Below are 26,785 nucleotides of genomic sequence, written 5' to 3' on the forward strand. Positions count from 1 at the left end.
TTTTTTAAAAATTATTTCACATGTAAGCTACATACCTACTGAAAGATTATTTTCTATCCTAATCAGTAATCATGACCGTTTAATCATAAATCTAAAATTCGAGGAAAAAAAGATAGGAAGTAAGGTCTTTTACTCAACTTGAAATTAATAGGAAAAAGTTTTTTCTTCTTTTATTTACATTTCTTAATTAATTGTTTAGATTTGATTATGTTAAGCAGATGGAAACACAATTCCTTGTTGGCTTTCTACAGGTTAATTTTAAAAAATTTTGTAACTCTGTTTTAGTAGCGAAGCTACTCTATAATTCGCTTTGTCCGTCAGTCCGTCCGTCCGTAACGCTATGGGGGAAATGGGGTTTACTCAGCTCCTATGAAAAATAGAATGCTGAAACTTTTTGACAACATTCCCATCATGAAGGAGCACAATTAACTATAAAACATCAATGGCGGTCTGACCGCTTTTTAGCAGGTTTTAGGCTATTTTTATATTTTTCTCCATATCTTTGGTGTTTATGGTCCGATTTTCAAATTTTTTTCATCAATAGATATCAAAATTAAATTTCCCGTCGTTTAAAGAAACAACCATGACGGTCAGACTGCCTTATTGCAGGTTTTAAAGCATGTTATTACAATATTTGTTAGCCAACTGCGGGAAATCGGCAAAATACAAAGTTTGTCAAAAGGTCTTTTCCTAAATCAAAGTAAAAAATGTATAATGTACTTTATATACTACATATAAAAGTAACATTTCCTGTCATTTACTTGCCATTAAAAGTCAGGAGGATGCTCCAGTAACCATGTACTTCTAGTGCTAGTAAACGGCTATTCTGATGTCTATAGTAAGACTGTTGGCAAGTAACTTTGTGTTTTGATTTTGAATTTTTAAGATTTTTCAAATGTTTGGTTGACCCTTTTTTTGGTGCTAAATAATTTTTGACATCAATTGTATGGCTCTGGGGACCTGAAAATAATGGTCTCTATTTGGTTTGTATGTCTGTTGGGACAGTACACTTTTTTTCATTTCAAAAACATCTGTTTTCACATAAACTAATCCTATTAATTTTTAGGCTGGAGAGGGGGAAAAAGACCCGCGAAACTTGTCTCTTATCTTCCAGTGTACTGCCTATCTTCTTCAGGTTTCTAGTTTACCTTATTAATACATCATCTCGGGATGTTTGATTACAATGTTAAGCTATACCTGTGTACAGTAGGTCCATAGGCCCTACCATCCAATTTGCTTCAAACATACTTTTTGATGCAATGACCTTTGTCTGGAAGTATAAACCGTGCATGGTAATTAGTTACGCCTGTCTTGGGCCACTGCATTGCCCTTATTCTTAACATCATTCTAGTAGTGAACGCTTCTCTTCAAATATGCGTTGTATTTTTAAATTATCTGTCATATTTTGTTTTTATACTAACCCCAAGAAGAAAAACAAATTAAGTTATTATTTCTGTAGATTACAATTGATGGAAAATATTTGACACTGCTAGTTTGAATCAACCAATAAAGATTTAATAAAAGTACTCAAAGTTTTTAAGTCAATGAATGAAAGATTGAGTACCAGTATGATTTACAGCCAAATACCACCCCCAATGCATGCTTTAATTGCTGCGCTACTTCCTAACTGTTCTTGTTTTAGACGTTGAATGTTGATCATGTACGTGAGGATATTTTTGAAAGTCTTGCGGTTTATTTTCCAATAGGTAATTTTCATATTAACATTCTCTATACATAAACGGTTGGTTGGTTGGTCTGCTGTTACGAAAAATTAGTCACATTCTCCTTGTTTTTTTTAGCATTCTAAATGCATTTGTATGTCTTAGTAGGGCTAACCCCCCCCCCCCCCTTTCATAAAAAATATAAATAAACGACACTATATCCTTATATAAAAATAACAGGATCTCTGTACTAAAGGATTTCGCTAACCCTTGAACCGATATGGTTCTCCTTAGGTAATAATTTAGCTTCTCATATATGGATAGATTTATAACTATCTTCTTTTTTTTGGAGGGGGGGGGCTCCAAATAATTTTTAAGTGATTTTACTTTTTATTTAAAACTTTTCTTTAGTTGAAATGAAAAATGGGGGCATTGAATTTAATTTAACCCCCACCACACCAAGTTCCTGTAATAAGTGTAAAATTAATTTTTTGTATTTTTTCAGAGGACGGCTGTCATAAAAAAGTACCTATTAAATGAGAATTTTGAAATATTTTTTAAAAACAATTTTGTTTTTAGATTTCACTCCACCCAAGGGCGTCGCTGCATTTGTAACAAAGGTAAAGCTTGAAATAAATTCATTTAATTGTAAATTCATCTACTTGTAAGAAAATTTGAAGAATTTAAAATTTGTGGCCTAAAAAAACCAGGGCATATACTAGTTATTTATCGCATCGTATTACAGACAGCTTTCTGCGGATATTAAAATGAAAAATTTAAGATTAAAACTAGTTTTGTTAGCCCCGAGGGGCTGGAGGCCTGGCATTCCCATTATCTTACTATTAATATTGCGCATATGACTTATCTACTTTTAATGTAATAGTTGTGCCACGGTTTGGGCTTAGATTCGAACCCACACCACCTCCCAAAATATGAGCTAGGTGATATCATACGCTACAGCATACATTGTTTTTGTTTTGCAGGATGATCTTATTCTGGGGTTGAGAGGTGCTATATCCCACCCATCCCTAGCGGAGTACAGTGTCTCACTATTCATGGAGAAATTAGACTCAGATCTAGAGTCCGCTAAGGTAAGTTTTTTTTTACAGAGATGGGCTACAATTAATGGTTTAATTAATCCTCCCTCCCACACCCTATTTTTTATCTTATATTGGGATTAGGGTAGATTGATTTAATTTTCCTAGTTAATGTATCAGCGGTAGCGAGTCCCCTTAATGCAGTGATATAGGGATGAGTAAATGGATCTAAAATTAAAATTTTATTTAAAGACTTCAGTTAGGAGCGCATTGAATACCGCAAAAAATATTCTCGAAGCAGACTAAACTTTCTTTATCAACACAAGTACTAGCAGACAATAAAGTTCAATTTGATTATGAACAAAATTTAAAATTAATTTTTGTTTAGTTCCAAAAAAATTACACACATATGGATTGGCAGACAAACATGCTGTTTCTTTTCTTAAATTTATAGGAAAATCTGATAAATGTTTTTGTGTTTTAGGAAGACAGCGTTGACACCTTGAGACAGCTTATATCCAACTGTAGCACAATCCAGGGTTCTAAAGCTGTGTGGCTGGCGGATAATGCGGTAAGTATATTTTAAATGCGGCAAGTGCCCTTCAACAGAGATGGAAAAAAACCAGGTTTTTTTTAAAAAAGATCAAACCAGTGTGGTTTTTTTGGTTTAAACCGGTTTTTATTAATAAAAACCAGGTTTTTTTGGTTTTTTTAAATATTTTTTTTGGTTTTTTTTTAATAATATCCAAATTAAAGTATTCTAATTTAGTATAAAGGGGTAGTTTCACGAAATGCATTTGAACTTAATTTAGTGAACCGCATATTTTATCCTGGTTAAATGGTTAAACTACATTTATATGGCATATATTTGAAAAAATTTCAATTTTCTACCACATAGTTTTTGAAATACCAAGACTTGAAAATCGTCTATTTAAATTGCATATATCACAAAAAGACAATTTTCAGGTCTTGATATTTTAAAAACTACGTGGTAGAAAATTGAATTTATTTCAAATATATGCTATTTAAACGTAGTTTACCCCATTAACTAAGAAAAAATATGCGGTTCACTAAATTAAGTTCAAATGCATTTCGTGAAACTACCCCTTTAGTATAAAGATTTAAACTATTAAAAGAATTTTGAATTAGGTATTTATGTTTTTGACTGTATTTTTTACATTATAAAAAGACTAGCGGCTAGGCCCCTAGAGGCCTCTAGGGGCACTTGAGGAGGAGAGAGTCGAATTTAATAATTGAATTTTTTATTTTATATTTTGTAAGAAAAAGTAAAAAAAAAATTTTTTTTTTGGGGGGGAGGCTTGCCCCCCCCCCTCATTTTTAAATTTAGTTAAAAAGTTTTTAAAAAAAAATTTTCTGAGGGGGGTTGGGGGTGTCCCACCCCCAAAGAAAATAGTTATAAACCTTCCCGGGACCTATGAGAAGCTACCCTGTTAAGGAGAACCCAACCGGTTCAGCGGTTAGCGAGATCCTTTGGTACAAACATACAAACACACAAACACACATACAAACATCCTGTTACTTTATTATAAGGATATAACTGGAAAGATAGATCATAGGCCTTTGTATTAAAAAAACCATTTAAACCATCCCACCTTGGTTTTTTTAGCTTTTTTTTTTGGTTTAAACCACTTGATTAAAACCACGTGGTTTTTATTTTGCCATCCCTGCCCTTCAACCGAAATGTTTTGTTGTTTGTTTTCTGTTAGGATAGGATTAGGCAAGGTAGGGGTGAGTTATGGATTAGGAGGGGGAGGGTTGATCTATCTGCAAAAATTTCCTGTAACTTGGCCCAGAACTATTATGTATCTCTCTGAAAAGGCAGACTGATTACGAACACAACTAGAAATTTCCCTTAAAGTACCTTTTTGTGCACAGAGACCCCCTAAAATTGAAATTAAGTGTGGGATTAGTTTTTTTTTCACAACATAACTCACTTGTTTAATTCAACAAGTGTACAAAAATATATAAAATCGCGATTTAAATTTTTTTTAATTAGAGGATTAATTTTATTTGGTATTTATTAGGATTTTTGATGGGAATGATCCATTACAGCGAAGCTTTTCTTTTTAAAAAAATGCTATAATATTTTTATTATTGTTACTAAATTTTTAAAGTCTCAAAAAACGCGGCGGCATAGAGCTATACTACACAAACAAGAAGAAACTTCTTCAGTAGAAAATATATTTCGCTCTATTCAAGCCTTCTCAATTCTAATCGCTTGAGAGTTTCTGTAGAAATAATATTTCGTTCTAAACAAATACAAACTTTATACTATGGTATCAACCTAAGAAAATTATAAGTAAGGTCATAAACATGGAAAAAAGAAAATGGTGTTCAGGTATTAAATTGAGGTTAGATGGCATAATAAGGTAATGTTTTCACCACTATAAAAACACGCACTAGAAAGTTTTAGCGATGAGGAATAGGTTTTCAATGGTTTTTTATTAAAAGCAAAGCTTTTCTATAATTAGGGTCGGTCCGTCCGTAATGGATTGCTTTTTTAGTTAATTTAGGCATGTTAGAATTGTCCTATCGATTTCAAACTTTGCATCGTGATTCCTGCAGTAGTTAGGTACGATTTAGAAAGCGTAGCAACTCTATAATCATTACCAAAATGTCCGTACGTCTATTTTAAACATGTTGATTTTTTACTTTTTTAACAACAAAGTTTTATATGATCTAATTATCCGATTGATCTGATTTTTTGTATACTGATTCCTGGGACAATAAAGTACAATATTATAAGCGAAGCAACTCTATAATTAAGTCCTAAAAATGTAAGTATGTCCATAAACATTATTCTGTATCAAGCAGTTTTTCAACAAATTTACTTACAATTTTGCATCGACTTTCATATATACATTTGTATTCTGATTATTCAGTTCTGACACTATACAAGTGTTAATGTCCGTTTGTCCTACCGTTTCAGCGCTTCGCTTTTATGGATGTTGTCATCCTTGTTTTGAAAGTTTTGAGATTTCATTGTTTTTCATATGTTAAAAAAACGAAAATCTTTGAATTTTATCAATTTTTTCAAAGTTTTTATTCAATGTATATCAATGTTTTCTAAAAATATTAAGATAAAAAATATCATCCAATAATGTTAGTAGTGCTCTATGTAAAAATTAAGTTCTATTTATTTTTGGCATTGGATAGGTATTAGTCATCTTCGCTCCTACCTCTCTCTTTCATAGCAAATGTATTTGATATTTTGTTTAGAGTATCTTTAATATCAGTAAAATATTATTAAGTGTTTTAGAACGAAAGAGGACTATCCACGAACAAGAGCAAGTGATTCTAAGCATCTTCCAGCATTGTTGTTAAGCATTGTTTGGAGCAATATCATCGAATGTTTTGATGAGTTCAAACTGTTGTTTAAAAGCTTTGACACAAAAGTATATTATTGTGATTAAAAATGTATATTTAGAAAAAGGGTTGGTAACTTGTATATAGTTTGATTAATGTACTTTTGCAATTTACAACATTTGATGCTTTTCTGCAGTGTTATTTTATTTTGTTCTTTGAACTCAACAAAGCATTTGGTGATATTGCTTTAAAAATTGATTTACATTTCAAAGTTTTTTTCATATAAAACCATGGTGAAACCTAACTTTTTAGTCGATAAAGCAAATATTAAACATAAACCTAATATATTCATTAAAAAAATACTATGGGTCAATGCTGGAAGATGCTTAGAATCACTTGCTCTGGTTCATGGATAGTCCTCTTTATTTTACGAAACTACTCTTGTATTTGTATTTGTATCCTTCTGATATCATATAGTAATTTGCTAATCTCTTTTCGGTACAAAATTATTCTTGTTTTTTAGAAGTTGCTTGAACTGGTTTGGAGTGGGTTGAAAACAGAATTACTTGGAATAAGACTTAGGGTCTCAGAAACCATTCAAATCAAGATATTTAAACTACTATCAGAACTAAGGTAAAACAAATTTTAGTAGCGCACCTCCTTTGCAACCAAGCTTTTTCCATAAGCCCTTTCCTACTGATCTTTATCTTACACAAAAAAAAGTTTTTTATCTTTCCGAAAAAAAATTCGTTTTCCACTGAACCGATTAAATAAAGGTTCCAGTCTGTTTTAATCTATTTAAAAGGCTCTAGTATAAAGATTTAAACAAAGGTTGTAAATTAAATGTTCCCTTTGTAACTAATATCACAATGCGTTTATGGCTGCGCTACTTTAATACATATCAAATAATTATTCGTTCTTGTTAGAATGAAAGCAGCTCAGCTGCTTTTCGAGTCTTACTTGTTAGCTAAGCATACGCCCTTTCACTTTGTCAAGTAATTTGTATAAAATTAACAGAAGAAGCGAAAACTAAAATATGCAAAAGAGAGAAGATTTTTGATATTTTTGCCATATTTCCTTTTATTTAAATTGTCTGTTATGTTAATTTAAATGCCTACACCAATTAGGTCTTATTTTGTTGTATTTCTGATCTAAATTTTGCTATGAAGTCAATATTTATTTTGCCAAACATCCTAATTAAAGTGTGTTACCTTTTTTTTATGTTTTATCATTATTTGGCCACAACTTGGTAAAAAGTGCTCGCAAATCAGACCTTTTTCGACTAAAGATACTCAAATGGTTCCTTTACAAGCCCAATCAATCAGTTTTAAGATATCTTTATATTTCAAGGAAAATTGATGAAAATACTGAAAAACGGCAAATTTGGGTGTTACCTTTTATATGCACAGATACCATAAAATCAACAGAAAAAATACTTATTTTACTTTTCTGTCATTTTTAAAGTATGATTCTGTTAAATTGGCTATTCTTGAAGGGATTTATGCATTGATTATACTGAAACATAATATTGGGCAGAAATTAATGTATTTCAAAGAAAGAAAATTTTGAAATTAAGAAATTCGACCTCTATCACTTCAGAGGACAGCTGCCAACCTCCAGTTGACAGGATATAGTTAAATACTTGTTAGCAATAATAATTAGCTTTAAAAGTAAAACAAAAAGTTTTTTAATATGGCAAAAAAAATGATAATCTAAATCTTAATTTTGGGGATGATGATCTAAAGGACGCTCTTACTGGTGGTGATGATGACCCAGATGGTATCCAAGTACATGAGCGTTATGGCAACTCATCTATTGAACTATGGTCCAATTTTTGTATTTGTAGCAGCCTCCAATTAAAAGTTGTAACAAGAAATATAACCATCTTTTAAAAACTACTATATTTACCTTATGAATTGGAGAATTTAAAAACCATGATTGTATGTTTTGAGATTTCTCTTGATTGGAGAATGCTACAAATACAAAAATCGGACCATAGTTTAATAGATAAGTTGTCATAATGCTCATGTATTTGGATACCATCTGGGTCATCATCACCAACAGCAAGAGCGTCTTTAAGATCATCATCCCCAAAATTAAGATTTAGATTATCATTTTTTTTGCCATATTAAAAAACTTTTCGTTTTACTTTTTAGGCTAATTATTATTGCTAACAAGTATTTAACTATATCCTGTCAACTGGAGGTTGGCAGCTGTCCTCTAAAGTGATAGAGGTCGAATTTCTTATTTTCAAAATTTTCTTTCTTTGAAATACATTAATTTCTGCCCAATATTATGTTTCAGTATAATCAATGCATAAATCCCTTCAAGAATAGCCAATTTAACAGAATAATACTTTAAAAATGACAGAAAAGTAAAATAAGTATTTTTTCTGTTGATTTTATGGTATCTGTGCATATAAAAGGTAACACCCAAATTTGCTGTTTTTTAGTATTTTCATCAATTTTCCTTGAAATATAAAGATATCTTTAAACTGATTGATTGGGCTTGTAAAGGAACCATTTGAGTATCTTCGGTCAAAAAAGGTCTGATTTGTGAGCATTTTTGACCAAGTTGTGGCCAAATAATAATAAAACATAAAAAAAGGTAACACACTTTACAACCAAATTGGAAGTCCTAACTGTGCATGGTATTGAGTTGTGCCTATGTGAGTATAAATAAACGATAAGTAATGTAGTTTAGACTTTAGGATAACATTTGATTTATAGCATGTTTCTAGTTATAACTAAGACTTATGTAAATATCTATCTAACTTATCTATTTATCTCTCTATCCAGTTGCTATTTTGGGACCGAAAGTGTTGGTATGACAGTACCTGGAGAGGACCAGGGTTGGATCCTGTTTCTCAGCTGGCTGCATAGAGATCTTAATCCACATCTCAAAGGAATTAATACGAGATTTAAATTATTCTTGTACAAAACCTTCATATAAAAGAGTAGCGAAGCTACTCAATAATTCGAAATGTCCGTCTGTAAGAAACGAAATGGGTAAGCTTAATATATATAAAAACTACCTTTTGTAGCTGGTAAATACTGGAGGGAATAAGACTGTAAAAAAGTTGTCCCGTCCCTGTATCTCCAGTTCACTAAAATTTAAATTTAAATAAAAAATAAATAGAGAATAAATTGGCATCTTCCCTCAAAGTGCCTTTTCGAGCACAGAACCCACAACCCCATTTTTATAAATTAAAAAAAAGGTGTTTTTTTTTGCATTAGATTAGTAGGTAATTACTTTAGGATTAGGTTAGGTTATATCGGGTAGCTAAGAATGAAAAGGGAACAGCAGCTATAGGCCACCCGCACCGCAGTGGCGAGGCATAGAGATTTAAAATATCCCCTTCTTATTTTCAATTTATTTTAAAAATGAGGAGAGGAGTAGTTGTGATAGTCATATTTTAAGAGAAAACACCAAAATATATACAAATTCGAACGGAAATATGATCTATCATAAAATATGCGTATTGCATATTTAAAAACCTTTTCCTTCAAAATTGAAAATGTTTTTTTATTATAAAAACTTTACCTACATAAAAAAAATAGTAACAGTACTAAAAAAATATATCTGACATAAAGACAGACAAATGTTAATTTAAGGGCATAATTAAACATCGTATTTAATCTAGCTGTTGGAACAAAACTGCAGCACGTGAGCATACAGATATTGAGCAGCGTCGCTGGTAAGTTTTTTTTGTTTCATTGCGATGATTCCTTAAATAATTAGCTATACTCCAAAAACACTAACTAACTATTTTCAAGAGTTTTTATCCTGTTTTTATATTACATGTTCATTTATGACTTGCTTAATAATGTTTAAATAAGCTGTATTTGGGGGGCTATATTATTTAGTATATACTAAGCTGCAATTACTAAATATTTGTTTTGAATTTATTCAATTGTTTGTTACATCTGCTTAAAACTTATTTATTTTAGCTAGTGGAAAATGTCAGAGCGAAGATATCTTATCAAAGTTTCTTGAACAAATATTATCCACTTGGTCTGAGGCTGGGGCCGAGGCCAAGAAACAATTGTTGGCCTCTACAAAAAGTCTTCTAGTGGCTGTAGCCCATACAGGTTTCGGTTAGCAGCTTAGCTGCTTTATAACTTGGGTCTGTTCATCTGCCGCTACTTTTTACATCCAAATTTTATTACCACGTTATCTTATTTGATGGCTTTAAAACTTTAGGTATTTTTTTTTATAGAATTTTGATAGGTTGATTTTAAACTAGTAGTGTCCAAATTTTTTAACCATTAATTTATAATGGATAATTTTGAACATCAGTATTGGAGATGTACGCCAATTTATCGTCTTATCCTTAAAGATCTCTGATATTTAACCATTAAGTCCATTTAGATTCAAAATATCACATAGATTTGAACGTATTGTTTAAGGAATTCTTTTTACAAAGGTTTGGTAATAAGAGATTCGAATGTAAATTTTGACAAGCTGGTCACCTTATACCTGGATTCTGGAGAGCTGGCAGGTCTGGCGGCAGCTGCTGGCATTCTTAGCAATAAACACAGGTAATATATATATATATATATCTATCTCTACCTTGGGGTTTTGCTTCTTTTCTTGAATTGCGTTAATGAAAAAAAAGAAACTTTTTGTTTCAAAAATTGTTTATTCAAAGTTTTAAGAAAACTTGCACTTTCTAATGAAATGTTTTGATAAACAAGAATATACATTTATTTAACATCAAATGCGCAGCAATATATCACCCCTTAAAATTATTTGGAATTTTGTTATAAGAATAAGACATCAAACAATAGGCAATTTTCTGTTCAATTCTAACGTGTTTAATTTTGGGGAAAAGATGAGATATAAATCTATTTAAATTTCTTTTGTATTGAGTACTAGCGGCTACGCCCCTAGAGGCCTCTAGGGGCACTTAAGGAGAGTCGAATTTTATAACCCAATTGAATTTATTATTTTAGATTTTAAAACAAAAAGTAAAAAAAAAATTCTGAATGGGGATGCACCCCCCCCCCATTTTTAATTTTAGTTAAAAAAATAAAAAAAATTAAATTTTCAGATTGGGGATTTTTTTCTAGGGGCGATTTCTCTTTGAAGGATAGTGTTGCCCTCCCCCAAAATAAAAATAAACCTTCCCAGGACCTATGAGAAGCTACCCTGTTAAGGAGAACCCGATCGGTTAAGCGGTTAGCGAGATCCTACGGTACAGACACACAAACGCATAGACATCCTGTTACTTTAGTATAAGGATAAAACATATAGTCCAGAGAGAGAGGGGATAATGGGCTATTTACTACACTAGTCCCCAATGTTTCATAATAACGTTTTCTTTTTTTTACTTGACAACTTTAAGGACTTTTAATGAATTTTGATTGGTTGGTTCATTAAGTCGAGTGTCTTAACTTTTCAACCACCAATTGTATTCTAGAGACTGGGTAATTTTGTTTATCATCATTGGCAAGGACGTCCAATGGGGAGTAAAGGGGTGATTATTCCCCCCCTCCCCCTAAATGAAATGATCATTGGGGATGTACATTAATTTATCGGCCGAAGTCTTATCCCTTTATATCCCTGTATTAGTCAATTGAACGCGGCTTCGTGAAATAATATTAACTACCATTTAAGGACTGAGCTCTGTGACCATTTGATATCATCTATAAATTGTGGAGTGAATCAAGGAGAGGCCATACTTTCTCTAACTAGGTAATACGAGTTTTTTATTAGTTCCACAATTTTTAAGTAGCTTCATCACCATTAATACCTAGTTATCGTCCTTGTTAAAAGTACATAAACTTTAAATGAAATTTTAAAAATGTTAAAAACGTTTTTGTATTTAACAATGATTACAAAATCCATAAAAGCGAAGTTCAACAAAATATTACAGTCAGACATACTAACATAGAGATGTATAAAGAAACGACACTAATTATTTCTATATAAATCTACTAGCGGCTTCGCCCCTAGCCTCTAGGGGCTTTGCCCCAAGAGGTATAATTACATCTTTTATTACCTGGAGATCCCCCACTCCACCACTATTTTAAAAATTAAAAAGAAAAATGGCGGGGGGGATTTTTTGTTTTTTTTGGGGGGGGTGTCCCACCCCATAAGAAAATAGCCTAAAACCACCACATGAGCAGTAGGTATATTCCCTGAAGAGTAGAATCCGATCGGTTCAGTGGTTACCGAGATCTTTAGGGACAGACAGACGGACGGATATCATTCTACTTTGTATTATAGATACTAAAATTACTTAAAAACAGGACGCATGCCTAATACTGACCTACATACTTATATTAATTATGATTATAGAGATGTTTTGCTTATTACATTCTACCTAATATTTACAGGAATCAATAATTATATGGGATTATTATATCATTTAAAATTTTTATCAAGAAAGTAAAAAATATCTTTTTAGATATACTGGCTTTCTAGTAATGATTATAGAGTTTTAACGCTTTTTAAATTGTACCTTACTGTTAGGGAATAAACATTATACCAAGTCTGAAATCGATGGGACAATTCTAACATGACAAAATTAAGGATGAAAGCTATCCCTAACGAACAGACGTTCGGACCGACCTTAAATGTAAAAAAAGCTTCGCTTTTAGGAATATATCCTTTAATGTATAACTTAACCTTTCATGGGTAATAATTTTCACTACTTAACAGAATTTTTAACACTTTTGACGATTTCTCGTAATATTTATAATGCTTTTTGAAAAAAAGGCATATTGTGGCTAACTTTTTCTACCAATATAAAAGGAATTCAATTAGTCTCTTCATTTGTTTGTCCTTTATCACCTAAGCCAACACATCGGGGACTTTACCTTTGGTGCTTCCCATACCCTATATAACCTTACCATAACCTGACCTAAAGTAACAAACCAACAAACGAAAATTACCCTCTCCATTATTTTCATCTTAATTTAAGAATAAGGGTTTTTTTGTGATCAACAATTTTATATACCTATACCTGTTTTTATAAATAAAGTAGGTTATAGATACACTAGCGGCTTCGCCCCTAGCATCTAGGGGCTTTGCCCCAAGAGATGATAAAAAAAAGTTAAGGTGAAATTCGTAAAAAAAAAAAAATAAGAATAGGTATCTAAAATAAGGATATCTCCTACAAAAAAAAAAAAAAATTGGGGGGGATTTTTTTGGTTTTTTGGGGGGTTGGGGGTGTCCCACCCCCCAAGAAAATAGCCTAAAACCACCACAGGACCAGTAGGTATATTCCCTGAAGAGTAGAATTCGATCGGTTCAGTGGTTACCGAGATCTTAAGCTTCAGACGGACGGACAGACATCAAGCTACTTTTTATTATAGATTACACCTTGTGGTAAAATTCAATCTTGAATTTTATACTTTCAGTTGGGATGAAAAGTTGGTGGAAAAAGATATACTTCCGAAACTCCTAACTGCTGGAGACAATGGTCTTAGTGCCTTGGCACATTTACAGGTTAAACTAGTTAAACAAAACAAAGATGACAACATTTATAAGCAGAAAAGTTACTATTCTATAATACGTTGTTTGTCAGTCCATAATGCCAAGGGGGTAAGTGAACTACTCAACTACTATTTAATATAGACTGCTATTTTTTTTTAGAAGAATTCCTTACCAATAGGCATCGGTACACCGACAAATCTCCAAAAGGGACAAACGTCCTAATGCGACAAACGTCCTAAACCTCATAATGCGACATACATCCTAATGCGACAAACCTCCTAAGCGACATACCCCTAATGCGACAAACCACCTAAAGGGACAAACATCCTAATGCGACATTTCTTAAGAAAAACGTTCTAAAATTTTTCAAAAGTTAAAAAATAAAAAAAAATCTTCCAAAATTTTAGGACAAAATCCACCACTGCTGTTAAAAAAGGTTGAACAATAAAATCCAATATGGCGATAAAACACACAGGGACGAAATTCATAACCGAAATTTCTTTCTTTAATAACATTGTCCACAGGGTGAAATTTAAAAATCCGTCCGACAGTTGTCCCAAAGTCTGTGTTGGCTACCCAACGGCATGGTTTCGAACCCGATACAACCTTGCATTAAAAATATCGACCCTTACCTCACACTTAATAAATGTGATATCACTTGAAAAGTTTTTAGGGGGTTTTACTTAAAAGATGTCGCATTAGGAGGTTTGTCGTTTAGGTGGTTTGTCGCTTAGGACGTTTGTCGTTTAGGAGGTTTGTCGGATTAGGATGTTTGTCGCATTAGGACGTTTGTCGTAGTAGGACGTTTGTCGGTGTACCATAGGCATCCAGTATATATAATTCACTTGGTCCGTCGGTCTGTCGGCAATATTCTGAAATCTATAATAATCATTTATTCATGTTTGAACTTTTTGTTCTTTTAAAAGAGAGAGAAAAAATATCAAGGAATAATTTAAATTCTGGTATTTTTAATTCTAAATACTCAACTGTAAGTGTACAGTCACTATGTATGCTAATTTTAGTTTAAAATATCTAAAGTTAATTTCTTTTCTTTGGGAAAAGCAAGAATAAACAATAAAAATACTAGAGTGGGTTGATTTTGGACATTTTATGAGACCAAATCAGAAATTGCACATAATAAGTATTATGTTTATAAGATTTTTATAAGTATGATAAACCTCTGGCTACCACACATACAATTGTACAATTGCATAGCTATTTTTGAATGGGAGTAAAAAAATTATTGAACTATGGCTTCATGGAACACAATAAAAAGACCTTGAGGAATAGAATCAGAAACTTTTTCCGTTTGAAAAAACTCTAAAAGTTGGCTAATTCTCAGAAGAAGAAAAACTAAAAATGGTTATTTTTTTACCTAGTTATTTCTAAGGCTAGGAACGATAAATTATTTTTTTAGATTTTGAAATAAAAAGGTTCTTTTTTTGTAGGGGGGGGGGTGTGTTGGATTTTTTTCCATGGCGAATTCTCTTTGGAGGGTGGTGGTACCCTCCCCAAAAACTAGTTATAAACCTTTAAAGGACCTATGACAGCTACCCTGTTAAGGAGAGCCATATCGGTTCAGTGATTAGCGAGATCATTTGGTACAGACAGAAAGATATACAAAGATCCTGTTACTTTATTATAAGGATTGTCCTTTGATATATAGTACCTATGGGCTATTGTAACTTAACCATTCATAAATCTAAAAATTACATATAATTAATATTTGTTATAAAAATTTTTTTAAATATTATGAAAAGTTAAATTATATATTTTTTTTGTATCAAATAACATAAGAGTTTCTAAATATAAATTTACATTATCTGTTCACGTATACAACTTTTTCATGGACACTTTCCTTCAAAGTTTCTAGTGACCGCAGAAACCCCTTTCCCTTATTTTATAGATAAATAAAGGCGGGGAGGGGGGAAAGGGTCGTTATTTCTTAAAAGTGATGGTGTCACCCTAGTTTAGGTTGTATTATTTTGGGTAAAGGCTAGCCCTGTCGGGTAAGGTGCCCCTCCAGGGGTTAGGCATTGAGAAAACTAAGTATTATTGATAAATCAACCTTTTGATCAATACTTTTCCGTTAATTATTCTTTTCCTTTCAAGAAAAACTATTCATACCCCCCCCCCCCCCCTTGATTTGATAAAAAATGGGGGGGGGGTACATTTTCTATGGTCAAGAGTTGTTTTGAAGGAAAGCACCTATTTATGCTACTTTAACAACACTTATCACTGTGCCAAGTTTACATCTTGCAATGTTTTTTTTATAATAAAAAAAAGTACAAAAATCAAAGTTTTTTCTTTCTTCCTTTACATTTCTTCATTATATACTAAGAAAAATAACAATTTTTTAGTTTCTTAACAAAAAAGTCAAAAGCATTATCTGAACCAGTGATAACAAACAGTAGACTTGTATCATAAATACTTTTGCTTAATATATACACCATCCTGTTAAATGTTACAACATGCCAATTGGTGGCAAGTGATAAGCAAAATATGAGGATGTACATGATCAAGTAGCAGAGGCTGATGGTGATGAACAGGATGGATGTGTAGCTTCCAATGTGGCACATCAGAGCACCGGTGTGGGGTGGATTCTGGTCTTGACAGGATGTATTCAGACTGAACAATAAGTAAATGTCATGTATTTGTTTGAGAATAATAAGCAAAACTTAAAGAAATTTCTGATTTTATGAAAATTACATGGGATTACTTAAGATTGGAATCGGATTTTGTTGTAAAATTTAACATAAGTAGTTCTTAGTAGGTCTATTTTCCCTGAATTGTATAAAATTTGGAAGTAATGTTTAGTGGCTGTTTTTGTTCTGAATTATGTAATCAAACACAATACCCCTATTTCAAAGATCCAGAACCAGCCATAAATGCTAGGAACGGCAATGGACAGCTAAGGGCATGAAGTTTTTAGAAAGGCTTAATACATGTCTGTCGGTTGGTGTTCATGGGTCATGAACTCAAAACATCTGTTAGAACTATATAAATAACAATGAAAATAACTTGAAACTTTAAATATTTAATTATATTGACATTGATTCCTGTTCTGTGTATGTTGAGGCAGAATATTAACTCTAAATTTATGGGCATAAATTGGATTTAGTTATTTACTATTTCTTGTACATAAGCTAGATTGTTAGAAATTCAATAGAAAAAAATAAAGAGTTCACTTACAAGATCAAAGATAGGTATTTGTGTAAGGCAAAACTTAAAATTGAAATTTATTTTATAGTGGTTGTTATCAATCTTAAATTTACCCCTCCCTGTTGCACTTCAGCCTGTTCACCAGCGAGGTTACGATGCACACAGTAACTGTCACAATCGGAATCAGAAAAAGGAGTTGGAAAAATCTGATTGTTATTTCGTGTTTCACACTCTTCTCTTGTTCCAACAGTTGGACAGTCATGTTCAATTCTAGCTGGGCTTCATTAGCCAGCACCGTGGAGGCTGCCCATGGGAAGCAAATATGTCCTGGTTCTAATATTTCACCAATGATAAGAAATATGATTATCACATTAGCTACAACATCCAATATTTTGGCTAGTGTTTCATGTGGTAATGTCAAAAAATACAATGGTTTATAATAACAAAGTAGCTTTAACAAAAATATATACACAGCATACATTAATAATAATGTAATGAGGAATAAAGGAGAAACTAGTGAGCACAGTTCAATTGGAAATTCTTGTATTAACTTGTCCTTTAAGTCTAATGGTAACAATGCCAGAAAGCAATAAATAACATAACTAACACTTATAGACTGATACACAAATGTGATCGATTTAGCCATGTAATGGATAACTGTCTTTGATGACTCGGGTCCAGAAATTAAATATTCTCTGAATATTTGGATGTAATATGCACTAAATATTAGGAGCATAACTCTTAATGTAAATGTTAAAATGTTTATCCAAGTGTTAGCAACTATTGTAATTATAAAAATTAATGGTAGTAGAGTACTACGCAGCAGCTTTGAGTGAAGTTGCATTATGTTCTGAAAATTTTGTATTTTTAATTAAAATATTACTACTATTTTAGCAAGAACTGAGATCACAATTGTTAATAACTTTAACATTAACTTTATATCCATAACTATAAAATCAGAGAGTTTAGCCCACATTTAAGCTAACCCTTTAGTAAATGTGATTGTTAAATTTTGAAAATCTTAAAATTATTGGTTTAGTTTCTTAATACTAATTTATCTTTAGTTTGTGTATATGACTTATGAGCGTAGAAGTAATTTAATATTTGGGTTGGGTTAATTCCAGATTTGGTTGTTTATTGCAGTTGGGGAGTGTCCAGTCTGCAGCCCCCACCCCCCCCCCCCCCCCCAGTCTCATGACCCCAACACGCTTCTTTTGTGCGTCTCAAGCTATCTATATTATAATGATTTCTAGCTTGAAAAGAATGTCTTCATAGTTGGCAATTTTTTATAAACTAGTGGCTTCGCCCCATAGAGGCCTCTTAAGGAGGGGGGAGTTTAATCCCAAAATCCTTTTTTTTATTTACATTTAAAAAAAAGTATAAAAAAAAAATTCTGGGGGAAAGGGGGGGGAACCTCCCCCAACCCCATTTTTAAATTTTAGTCTAACATTCTTTGGGGGGCGGGGGAGGGGGGGAATTTTTTTCAAGGAGTGATTTATCTTGGGATGGTATAGGTACTCTCCCCCAAAATAGTTATGGTCTTATGAGAAGCTACCCTATTAAGGAGATCCTTCGTTACGAACAAACAGACAGACATCATTCTACTTTGTATTATAGATTACAAATATAATTAAAATGATAATAATTAAACTTGAATTTATGTTGCTTAAATTTTCACTTACTGAAATATAAAGGAATTAATATTTTATTATATACCATATTTTCAGCTCTCAAATTCTTTAGGAGATATATTTTATACAGAGAAAGATTAGACCTCAAGTTTTTCTACAAATTTAGATTTATACCAATTCAATTATTTGATAAATATTAACTTCAATGATTTAAATTTGACAATTAAAATTCTTAAAGTAATATAAATTTTTAAAAGCGAAGCTTTTCTATAATTAGGGTCGGTCCGTCCGTACGTCCGTCCGTCCGTCCGTAACGGATAGCTTTTTTCGCTAATTTAGGCATGTTGTCCTATTGATTTCAAACTTTGCATGGTGATTACTGTAGTAGTTAGGTACGATTTAGAAAGCGTAGCAACTCTATAATCATTACCAGAATGTCTGTACGTCCATTTTAAACATGTTGATTTTTTTACTTTTTTAACAACAAATTTTTATGTGATCTAATAATCCGATTGATCTGATTTTTGGTATACTGATTCCTGGAACAACAAAGTACAATATTATAAGCGAAGCAACTCTATAATCAAGTCCTAAAAATGTAAGTATGTCCATAAACACTATTCTGTATCAAGAAGTTTTTCAACAATTTTACTTACAATTTTGCTTCGACATTTATACATTTATATTCTGATTATTCAGTTCTGACACTATACAAGTGTTAGTGTCCGTTTGTCCTACCGTTTCAGTGCTTCGCTTTTATGGATGTTGTCATCCTTGTTTTAATATTCTTTATTTAATTTATTTAAAGGACACAAAAATAATATGTGCAAATTAAAATCTATGAGTTTTAAAGGCTGCTAATGACCAATGGTTGACCACATAGATTATACTCAAATAATGTTGTTTAACTGACAAAAGAAAGCCCCACACATACTCTGGAATATTCATTACATAATAATGCGAAGTTATCTGGCAGTGAACATAGATGTGTGTAAAAATTTATTGATTCGTTTTTTTTTCAATGAAGCTTTCCCTGTGCTTCAAGATTATTTCTATGCCTTCTTATGCCGCCTAACACGGTGTGCGGGCAAGACTTTTACGTTCAGCTGTTAGGCAGCTAGCAGCCTTTTAAGCTCATAGATTTTTGAAGATAATTACCAGGAATCTTTTACTGTTAACTACACTAGATCCCTAATTTATTATCAAAATTCAATAAACATCTTTCATGTAACTTATCTTTGAAATTTATTCAATGTATTTATCTCTGCCGAGTGTCATGCTATTTTTTCAATACATTAAATGTAACTAAACTTGAAACCAGAAATTTCACAGTTTTTATACAAAGGATAATGTGTGTAATATTTAGAATATAGAGTTTTTTCTTGTGAATTCTAATTTTCTACACTCGACAGTGTACAAAAATTGAATAAATCTAATTTGTAATGATTTGGTTTAAGGTTGATTTATTAGAACTTCAGAATATCGGAAAACATAATAGCAACTCTTTTTCGGGCTGGACAAAGATATCTTAAAATACTTTTTTTTTCAAGATGCATTATTCTTTGTCCCTGGTAAAATACCACAATTTTGGGGTAAGTATGCCATGTGTGGGGGTTAAATTTACCCTAATGCTCCTCCAAAATAATCCTTATAATAAAGTAACAGGATGTCTGTTTGTGTGTACCGAAGGATCTCGTTAACCGATGAACCTATCAGGCTCTCCTTAACAGGGTAGCTTCTCATAGGTTCCAGGAAGGTTTATAACTATTTTGGGGGAGGGTACCACTACCCTCCCAAGAGAAATCGCCCCTAGAAAAAAAACTACCACCCCCCAAAAAAGAAATTACCCCCCTCCGCCCTAAAAATTTTTTTTTACTTTTTCTTTTAAATCTGAAATAAGAAATTGGGTTATCAAATTCGACTCCTCAAGTACTCCTAGAGGCCTCTAGGAGCGTAGCCGCTAGTTGAGATATATAGCATCAATTATGGGCATTTTTTGGCGGAGGTTTAGGTATACATTTTTCAAAAAAAAAAATATCCAGGTGTATTTATATTGTTTTTAAATGTGCCATGTACTCTTACAAACAACCTTTATTAAAGAGTAGCGGTTATTGGCAGAAACTAAGTCATTCTTTACACCAAAAAGGTAAACAATATACTGACCATATTTAGGTTTATAAAAGAAACACAACTTTCTTGTATGTAATGTACTCGTAAAAGTATGCATACACTGTGTTATTTCACAAATAAAGTTCACTAATATATCCTAAACGGCTCGTTTCACATTATTTATAGGAATTTACTTTTAAACAAAGTTAGGTTTTAGGTGTTATGACAAGTTGACTCGACACCAGAGGTTTAGCCTAGAAAAATTTACCCATCATATTTGTAGGGAAGTTACTCTATCATTAGTAATGTCCGTTCGTCTGTCTGTAATAAAATGAATTGGAAAAATTGAAATTTCTCAGCTGCTTTTCATAAAAGACAGCTGAAATTCAAAGTGAAAATTCGCTTTACCAATAAGCATTCAGAATATAATTTACTTTGTCTGTTGGTCTATATAACATGCTTCAAAAGATAGGCAAGTTATGGTTATGTGATTATCTGTCTAAACTTTTATGTATGGTTATAATACATCTGCTATTCAACTATGTAACTTATGGATGTTGTCAACCTTGTTTAGAAGATAAAATAAGTTTGTATGGTACCACACGCCGCTCCTCTGCGGGAAGCCCCCTCAAGGCAATATGCAAAGCAAAGCAAGTGAATGCTTAATGGATATATTATTACTTAAGTGAAACTATCAGGGGGCTAAATGACGATACCCCACATCTACCCCCTTTACCCCATCCTATTCCTCCTATCGTATGATTGAAGTGACCTTAAATGAGTTTCATGTTAGCAACCTAAATTGATGACAACTTTACCCTTGTCATAATATCCATGTATATTCTATAGCCATTGAATGCTTACTCATAGCTATAACTTTTTATGTTACTATTCTACTGTGAGTTATTAACCAATTATCTGAAATATCTCAAGTAAATTTTTTCAGATATGATTGTTATGCAATAAACAAGGATGACAAGATTACAAATTAATTAAAATGAAAAATGTGGGTTAAGGAAATAGTATTATATATAAAATATCTTCTTTCTATCTTTATTAGCAGCTTGGTTAGACACAAAAAAGCCTTCTTTATTAAAAAAGAATCTGAGAAATTTGAGTTGTTTAAAAAAAAATTCTGACCAACAACATACAGATAGTTGTAATTATATAGAAGCCTCGATGGTCATAAAAAATATGATACTAACGAGTATAGACTAAATATTAATAAACATGTCTATTGTGAGAAAGTATTTTTACTTTTTTTATAATGCGAAACTTCTTTACAATTGTCCTGGTGAACTATGTGTATGTTGGTCCTTTTGCATGTAATGCTCTGTGTTTACATTCTAACTTTGATCAATTTCTAAATTGTCATCCTTTCGCCTACAGGGAGGGCAGTGATACCATCCCAGGACCTAGGCAAAGCTTCCCATTAATGGAGAACTCAATCGGTTATTGGCGAAATCTCAAAGGATAACTTTAATAATTGATAAAAAAAAGACTAGCGGCTGCGCCCCTAGCATCCAGGGAATCAATTTTCGAAGGAATACAGAAGGGCAGAAAAAAACCATACCAAGACTTATTCATAAAAAAAAATAGCCTAAAACCATCTTAGGAACTGTAAAAAACTTCACTGTAAAGGAGAACCATATCGTTTAAGCGGTTAGCAAGATCCTTTGCTACAGACAAAAAAAGCTTTATATAATTGGATTAAAAGTTTTACTTATTTGTCCAGAGGTTTGATTCTATCTGACATAAAAATCATTCTAGTTTTCTTACATTCAGTTCTTGGAAATATCTATAATTATATTGGTACACAAATAATATAAATATACAATCAAAGATAAATCAACATTTATACAATTCAATCTTAACAATGTAAATAGATGTAAAGTCGTTGCGTAGATCTTGGTTTCTATTATTATTTCTTGGGGCACTTGAGTTCGGTGGTCGACATCCTCCCCCATTTGCAATTTTAGTTTAAAGAAGAAAAACTAAATAGAAATTTTAGGGGTCAATTTCTCCTGAGTGGGGGACGGTTGTACCCTTCCCCAAAACAGTTACAAACCTTCCTAGTACCCAGCTCATACCAATAACGAAATTAATTCGGAAAAAAATCATGAAACCTTTACGTGTTTTTCAGCTATCGTTGGGGGGCAACACATCGTAAAATTGACGACCTCTCCATTTGCCCCCCAAATATCATTTTAGATTTAATTCCCTTGTTGGTTATACCTTATTCCTGCCTAGGACCTATGAGGAGCTTCATTGTAAAGGTGGTTCAGCGGTTAATTTACAAAAAAAAAACTTACTATTTTATATAATAGGATTTTTTTTCAGGTTGGAAGTCTCTTGAGTGTGTTCCTTGTCCCCGTATCTGCACAGGTGAGAATAAGAGCATCAAATTGAGTTCAGTATCCACATGGATATTCAATTTCACTTGTGTAAAATATTTGTTTATTTGTAAAATTTTAAGCTAATACGCAAAAAGTGTTCTTTAAAGCTCAGACATCCCCCTCGCCCTTCCCCCTCTTGTTTTCTATCTATGTAGATATTCAACTATAAAGTGAAATATTTGTGGATACTCAACTAAACTTAGGATATGTTTGATACATACTGTTTATTTTAAAATATTTTTAATATGCAAAGCGTGTTCTATATAGCTTAGTAGCCTTCCCTCTGTCTATCTAAATGTTCAAATTGTAATTATAGCTTAAAGTCAGATAGAAATTCATTCATGACTATGCAATTAAGCATGATATAAAATATAACGTCTTAAAATTGCGCCGTCTCGCGTATTGGCCGTTTTTGTTGTTTTTTAATTAAAAAATTTGTTTAGTTGGATGTCTACTCCTGTCCTGCAGTAAATAATTTGTTCCACAATCTTGCCAAGTTTGACCCTCAGACAACCGACAGGGACATCATATTTTTATATCCAGTATGGCTTCGAAACCGATTGATATCCGCTGGATTAGAACCGGTTCTCAGTCATACTGTACATAAGCCATCGTATTACAGACTTTTTTCTACGAATATTAAAAAAATCAAAAAAATAATACCAGTTTTGTTAGCCTAAAAGAGCTGATCCTTGGGGCTAACAACATAGACGTCCAAGCTATTTTTTTTTGGGGGGGGGGGGTAAAAAATGTTAAGGGGGGGGGGAAATGGCGCGCGAAGCGCGCCGTAATTTTTTTTACCCCCCCCAAAATTTTTACCACGGGGGTAAAATTTGCTTGGGCCTGAAGTCTGTTGGGGGGGGGGGGGGGAATTTAGTTTTTTTATTAGGGATTTTTTATTTTGGGGGGGGTAAATAGTAAATACCCCCTCCTAAATGGTTGGGGGTGCCTACGGCACCCACAGGGTAGGGGTAAATTTTAAATGGGGGGGGGGGGGTAAAATGAAAAAAAAATTGGGGGGGGGGGGGTAATCGCCCCATTACCCCCCCCCCTTGGACGTCTATGGCTAACAAAACTGGTTTTAATTCTTCATTTTAATATCCGCGGATAGCTGTCCGTAATACGATGCAACAGATAACTATCATTGCATAAATTTTGATTTTTTAATACGCATCCATCTTATTTTTATTTGTTTGAAACATGCGGGGAGGGGGTTTCTGTGATCGACCAGGCTTTTTTTTTTTAAAGGAAAACCGCTAGAAATTGTATTTAAAACCTGAAAATATGAATGACCAACCAGAGAGTTACTCTCCACAAAAGCTGCTGAAGTAATCAATAATTTTCTAGCCTGGCAAAACAGGTAATTTTAGAGGCAAAGCTACTCCGTACCTATTAACCACCGTCAGTGTGAAACGTTGATGCAGAAAATATGATTCTCTCTGGTGCTATATTGATATACTAGTGGCTACGCTATGTATGGGGGGCAAATTATTTTTTTTTTTGGGGGGGGGGGTGCCCCCCCCCCTTCATTTTTAATTTTAGGTAAAAAAATAAAATAAAAATTTTTTGGGGGGGGATTTTTCATTTTTGGGGGGGGGGGTGGGGGTGTCCCACCCCCAAAGAAAAAAAGTTATAAACCTTCTCGGGACCTATGAGAAGCTACCCTGTAAAGGAGAACCCGATCGGTTCAGCGTTTAGCGAGATCCTTCGCTACAAACAAACAAACAGACAGACATCGTTCTACTTTGTATTATAGATGACTGATTGTTTGTATGTAGGTTTTGTAACTTTATTTGACATTTTTTGTCACTATTGAGGAAGTGATAAATATAAAAGTGTTGGAATACATACATTGTACAATCCCATAAAATCATGGCCATAGGTTGTAGTTAGATAGTGGTCTTTACTTTATTATTTTATACAATTTTTAAAAGCGAAGCTTTTCTATAATTAGGGTCGGTCCGTCCGTCCGTCCGTCCGAGATAGATAGCTTTTATTCGTTAATTTAGGCATGTTAGAATTGTCCTATCGATTTCAAACTTTGCATGATGCTTCCTGTAGTAGTTAAGTAAGATTTAGAAACCGTAGCAACTCTATAATCACTACCAGAATGTCCGTACGTCCATTTTAAACTTGTTGATTTTTCTACTTTTTTAACAACAAATTTTTATGTGATTTAATTATCCGTTTGATCTGATTTTTGGTATATTGATTCCTGGGACAACAAAGAACAATATTAAAAGCGAAGCAACTCTATAATACAGTCCTAAAAATGTAAGTATGTCCATAAATATTATCCTATATTAAGCAGTATTTTAACAAATTTACTTACAATTTTGCTTCGACTCTTATACTTTTATATTCTGATTATTCAGTTCAGACACAATACAAGTGTTAATGTCCGTTTGTCCTACCGTTTCAGTGCTTCGCTTTTATGGATGTTGTCATCCTTGTTTTTGTATTGTTGACAATAAAGAAATTCTATGAATTTTCGGCCGTTTATAGGAATTTAAGAACTACACAAATAGTCAAACATACATACAACTACTTAGAAATATTTTATTATCAGGCCGACTCAACTGGAGGGAGTAGATGAAAAAGCAAAAACTGATTTCTGTTCGTGTATAGAGATTCTTGGCAGCTTAATAAAGGTAGGAAAGCATGAATAAGGTATAGCCAATAAATCTGAGTTATTATATTTGGGACAGATATAAAGGTCGTCATTACTATTTTGTGTTTCCCCCTAAATTACGAAACCTTTACAATATTTTTTTTGAAGCTGTAGGAAAGTGTTCAGGAATTTTTACAATTCTAAATTTAATTTGTATCAAAACAAGATTGAAAACATTCATAAGTAGCGAAGCAAAAAATCATGGAAAATTTCATAACTGTTTGTCTTCAAAAGCAGCCGAGAAAGTCCCATTTCCCCCATAGCGTTACGGACTGACTGACAGACAAAGTGAATAAACAGTAGCTTTGCTACTAAATAAAAAGTATGTGAGTTAAAAGTTCCAACTGGTTGTGCACTAAGGGAAGTAGTTTGAATACTAAGTAGTCACGTACATGATATCAGATAATTCCTTATACCAAGCTCCTTTGTGGAGACCATCATTCTATATTCTTTAACACCTACCAATAATCTACTTATCAAGGGTAGGGCAACATAAAGAAGCTCCCATGAGTCAGTGTGCCAAGTCATACTGTGCTTCAACATCTAGCTTTAGTTGCTATACAAAAGTGTACCATCCTTCTATAGTTAAATTCACGCACACACACACACACATACACACACTTATTCCCTATAAATGATTATCCTATTATTGTTAAAAGGATAAAGAAACTTTGGATGAACTGAACCTTGTTGAAAGAATAAACAACAATCTAAATCCAGGAATATTTAATATTTTTAAAAAAAATTAATCTTCCTTCCAATAATATATTTTAAAGTTCTGCCTTTGGTTGGTACCTGGTACAAATTAAGAAGAAGATGAGCTGCCTGTAAGCATCGATGAAATCAACCTTTTTTAGATTTAAAAATTAGCTGTAAGTCTAATCCATGGCAATTCCTGCTAAAAAAAAGTTTTCTAAGATCCAAACGAGTTTAGATGTTATCAGTTCTGTTCTTATAACATTGCCACAATTGATGTATTCTACTTAAAATTACAATATGTTATAAATGTACCTACTGATATAGAAGATTTGAAAATGAGTAGCACGATTTTATAATTAATATTAAATATGAAAATGTGAAGGTTCTGAGAGTGAGATGAACGCGCTGATTTCAAGTTTATCTGTAGACAGTCTCAAACTTATTCCAGATGTTATAAAACAGGTAAACAGGAGTTTTATTTTTGGAACTTTTATTGAATTTTGCCTGGTTGGTTCATTAAGTTGATTGTCCAAACGTTTCTACCTGTAAATTAATTCCATTTTAAATAGCTAAAATATTGGATTTAGTTTTGGCGTAATGTTGGCGTCAAACTTGTTTTAATTTGTAACCAAAGGAAAGTTGGCAAAAA

General features: G+C 32.6%; 1 protein-coding gene across 4 annotated transcripts in view; it reads left to right on the forward strand.

Annotated features, from left to right (window-relative positions):
- Mms19 (MMS19 nucleotide excision repair protein) overlaps positions 1-26,785 on the forward strand; it is a 63,512-nt gene that overhangs the window by 25,758 nt on the left and 10,969 nt on the right. For 3 of the 4 annotated variants that reach the window (XM_080174461.1, XM_080174459.1, XM_080174462.1), the window contains 19 exons: positions 200-251; positions 1,067-1,135; positions 1,643-1,706; positions 2,241-2,281; positions 2,645-2,752; positions 3,183-3,269; positions 6,549-6,658; positions 8,824-8,928; positions 9,667-9,722; positions 9,976-10,116; positions 10,452-10,566; positions 11,645-11,722; positions 13,393-13,480; positions 22,711-22,755; positions 23,210-23,283; positions 24,064-24,126; positions 25,336-25,417; positions 26,097-26,155; positions 26,517-26,598. In XM_080174461.1, the coding sequence (XP_080030587.1) occupies positions 200-251; positions 1,067-1,135; positions 1,643-1,706; positions 2,241-2,281; positions 2,645-2,752; positions 3,183-3,269; positions 6,549-6,658; positions 8,824-8,928; positions 9,667-9,722; positions 9,976-10,116; positions 10,452-10,566; positions 11,645-11,722; positions 13,393-13,480; positions 22,711-22,755; positions 23,210-23,283; positions 24,064-24,126; positions 25,336-25,417; positions 26,097-26,155; positions 26,517-26,598 (1,519 nt within the window). Of the gene's footprint in view, positions 1-199; positions 252-1,066; positions 1,136-1,642; positions 1,707-2,240; positions 2,282-2,644; positions 2,753-3,182; positions 3,270-6,548; positions 6,659-8,823; positions 8,929-9,666; positions 9,723-9,975; positions 10,117-10,451; positions 10,567-11,644; positions 11,723-13,392; positions 13,481-22,710; positions 22,756-23,209; positions 23,288-24,063; positions 24,127-25,335; positions 25,418-26,096; positions 26,156-26,516; positions 26,599-26,785 lie in introns of all 4 variants that reach the window. The other variant, XM_080174460.1, reaches the window with a different exon arrangement.

The sequence above is a fragment of the Acartia tonsa genome, chromosome 10, assembly GCF_053477335.1.
Source record: "Acartia tonsa isolate MP-2025a chromosome 10, ASM5347733v1, whole genome shotgun sequence".
Lineage (NCBI taxonomy): Eukaryota > Metazoa > Arthropoda > Copepoda > Calanoida > Acartiidae > Acartia > Acartia tonsa.